General features: G+C 44.4%; 1 protein-coding gene across 1 annotated transcript; it reads right to left on the bottom strand.

Moving 5' to 3' along the window:
- Positions 1-612: 612 nt before the first annotated feature.
- On the bottom strand, positions 613-3,449 carry LOC137959445 (alpha-glucosidase-like). The gene is made up of 2 exons (XM_068806821.1): positions 2,924-3,449; positions 613-2,609 (listed from the first exon to the last, which is right to left on the bottom strand). Exons 1-2 carry the CDS (start codon positions 3,447-3,449, stop codon positions 613-615), a joined length of 2,523 nt encoding a protein of 840 aa, XP_068662922.1.
- Between the last annotated feature and the right edge of the window lie 244 nt (positions 3,450-3,693).

Raw genomic sequence — 3,693 nt, 5'->3', positions numbered from 1 at the left:
TCTGGGGTCTGCCACGGGTTACGGGTCTTCCAAGCATTACCGTAGGGGTAGTTGGAAGACATGGGGAAGACGAAAATGAAGATCAAGCCTAAGGGAAGCTTGAAAACCCTAGAGCTCGTTGAGGAGAACTCTAAGCCTCTTTAAGCTAAAATTAACCTAATTCTTAATACTTCAATCCTTCCGTTTCTCATTAGTCTTACCCCTTAAATAGGATTCACCCGGTTAGGGTTTAAAATAAAATATTCTAAAAATACCCCTATAAATAAAATATTCCAAAAATACCCCTATAAATAAAATATTCCAAAAATACCCCTATGACCTAAAACTGAAATAAAATAAAGTAAATTAAATAAAACAACTAAAATAATAATGTTATTGCATGCATAACGTTGAGCTTGTCCTCAAGCTCGGAAGTAGGGTTTCTATGTCGCGTCTCCACCTGTGCCCAATTAGCATCCACAATTGCTATGTTCGCCCTCTGGACGCCCAAAAACTGGTCCATTTCCTCTAGGATTTTTTTTTTAATTGTAGGAAGGCGTGCCGAACGTCGCTACATCTCGCCCTACAGCAAAGCTATCCTCCCTCAGTCCTAGACTGGTGTACAACAACCCCTCACGGTGGTCCCCCATTGGCGAAGTGGCACTGCCTACCCATTGACAGCATGGCAGCAATAACATCATGACCAGCCCCTTGGGAAGGAGTAGACTCAGCCCCACATACCCCCTCCAGTGGCTGCACCTTGACACACTCAGAGGCCGCACTAGGAAGACGGCATGGGTTTCCCTCATCCCCAACATCAGCAGAAACCCCAGCATTGCATGAATCCAACCAGGTTGTCCTTCTCAAAATTCCAAACAGCCCAAGTTGCTGTTCACTGTCCTGAATTACAGAGAACAGCTCATCATACGTACAGTCCATGGTATTTGAGATCTCTACCGCTGCTGTTGGAAGCCATTGATGATGAAATTGGTTATGAAGTTCCAGAGTCATAGCGGAGTGATGAAAGGAGACCACCATGCTGCCTACAACAGCTGCAGCAATTTGAAATTGCATCATTCTCTCACAAGACCCTAACCCATTAAGCATTGTATTAACGGAAGGACCTTGGCCATAAAATAGTTGCTGTCCCAAACCTGGAGCACGAGCAGCAACTGTAGGTGGAATAGCAACTGCATCATCTTCATCCTCATCCCCGTCTATATCCTCAAACTCGTCACCCTTCTGGCTTGCTTGTTCTTCTACAGCTGGAATATTTGTGGCGTTTTCTAAAAGTGTTTCATACTGCTTTTTGCTACTGGCTGTGAGGTCACTCACTTCATTTTCTGAAGGCATCCTTATTTGAATCACCTTTCCATCAGTTCCCAGTGCATCAAGTTTGGCACCTCCACCTAGCAATAAATGTACATGTAAGTGCCTCTCGGGCCTTGTCCATGATCCTTCAACTTTGGAAACCTTTACTGTGACAACTAAGGATTGTAGGTCAGCAACATAATATGTGAAGAGATATTCTCCTTTACTAAATCCATATCCATCCCCATCATCTTCAAAGAGACCTTCTGCTCTCCCAGTTTCATCTTGCAACTGTAGAGTGGGTAAGTCAGGATGTGGGTCATCAAAATCAAAACTCATCCAAATGCCCCTAGGAAACTGCTGTAGGAGTTGATGCGATCCTTTCTCAGGTGTAGTGCTGGAACATATTAAAAGTGGACTAAGTAGAAAGGAATTTTCAATTTTCCTCAAATTTGGATCTGTTGGATCTGCAAAGAATGTAGGAGCTGGAACGGGATTACCCTTGGTATGCGCCATAAAAAAAAGAGTATATAAGTGTGGCAGGAAGCGGTAGCGTCTCAGTAATGCCAGATGACATACTTCTGCACACTCTTCTCCAAAAGACCAGGGCTCATGGTCAGCAGTACCACTTTCAGAATGCCCACAACAGAAAGGAAACCAAGCACCTAAGCCCATCCATCTTCCAAATAATTTAGGTGTTACATTCGCAGAAAAACCACCAATATCGGGTCCTGATAATGGTTGACCACTGAGACACAGCAAAAGTACCATGGATAAACTCATATGTAAGTGGTCCCAGTGTGACAGATTGTCTCCAGTCCATGTTGTAGCATACCTTTGACTACCTACAAATCCAGCTCTAGTGAGAACAAATGGACGCTTTTCACTTGTAACAATCTTCATTCCTTCATATGTTGACCTTGCCATCAACAAACCATAAACATTATGATGATGTGAGTGATCCTGAAAACCACCAAGATCAACATCTCCTCTGTGAACGTTACTCTCAGGCATTGTTTTAGTGACAGTCTTAAAAATAGCAGGCTCATTCATATCATTCCATATACCATCAACACCATTTGCAATGAAGTCTTTAACCAACTTTGCCCACCATGAACAAACTTTTTCTTGTGTAAAATCAGGGAAAACACCTTGTCCAGGCCATACTTCCCCAATATATGGTCTGCAGTCAGCTTGTTGAACCCACACATCATTCTTTGTACCACTATCATATACAAAATAACCTTCCTCATGTTTTATTCCTGGGTCCAACATCCAGATTGCTTTGAAGCCATCACTGCTAAGGTCATTCACCAAATCTTTGGATCCAAATCACTGCTTAGCAACTTCAGGTACCCACCACCACAATCCAGCGTCTGCTCATGATTAACAAAAAATTGAACATTTTTGTGCTCCTCCACAGAAAAACAAAGTCCCCCCAAAAAAAATTTCTGACCCACGCTGAGGTTCACGGCAACAGAAAAATAAAACAGCCACCATTCAATTTTTATTCTCCTTCCGGTAATCCCCCAAAAAAATGTCTCTTGCATTGTAGAGACTTCATCACACAGCAGCACGAATTTGGTCATCTGACCGCAAGATTGAATGGAAAAATGAGGTTGTCGAAACTTACCCCACCCAATTTGGAAATTGGGTTCCCTCTGTTTTGCCGAGAGGGGGATTGCGAGTGGGAGGTGGTGGCCGGAAGTCACATCCCATCGGACATGTTTCCAACGGTGCCGACGGAGCCTCCTCCATGTCCGGTGGCGAATGGCAGCCCTTTGGGGTTTCGCTGCTTGTGTCCCGGTCGGAATAGTCGCCGGAAGATATTCTTTCTCCAGTTCGGGATGGTGTTTTGCTTGCCGTGAGTCGTATTGGTGTGATTTCGGATTTAAGGTCTCCCCCAATTTGACCAACGCCAACGATGTGGTAGCAGAAAACCCCTCCGATTTCCCCAAATCGTTGTCATCGTTCGGCTTTGGATTTCCATGCGCAGAAATCTTGATTTTTTGTGACGCCAAGCCTCTCTGCCCATCAGGATCCAAAATTGTCCCCAAAACTTCCACAGAGGCTTCCGCTGGTAGACAGGATGAAGTGGTTAATTTGGTAACCATTTTCCTGTCCGAGACTGTTTCTCGATCGACTACCTCTTGTTGCATCGTTGGAAAAAAATACTTCATCTAGTTCGCACGCCATTTTTGTATTCTTTCCGCTGCAATGCCTACTGCAGCCATTTCTCTGATTTGTCTGTGCATCGCCATCCATGGGTTTGCTTGGCTCATCGTGTTCCCGCTCTGATACCAGTTGTTACAGTCCCGGATCTGACACATGGATTCTTTGGGAGGATCTGGGGTCTGCCACGGGTTATGGGTCTTCCAAGCATTACCGTAGGGGTAGTAGGAA

This window comes from Aristolochia californica, unplaced genomic scaffold (assembly GCF_029961685.1).
Source record: "Aristolochia californica isolate CCGP_79_NKW_82.1479 unplaced genomic scaffold, dmAriCali1.0.hap1 SCAF_3, whole genome shotgun sequence".
In the NCBI taxonomy this organism is placed as follows: Eukaryota; Viridiplantae; Streptophyta; class Magnoliopsida; order Piperales; family Aristolochiaceae; genus Aristolochia; species Aristolochia californica.
This window is presented reverse-complemented; position numbering and strand designations above follow the sequence as displayed.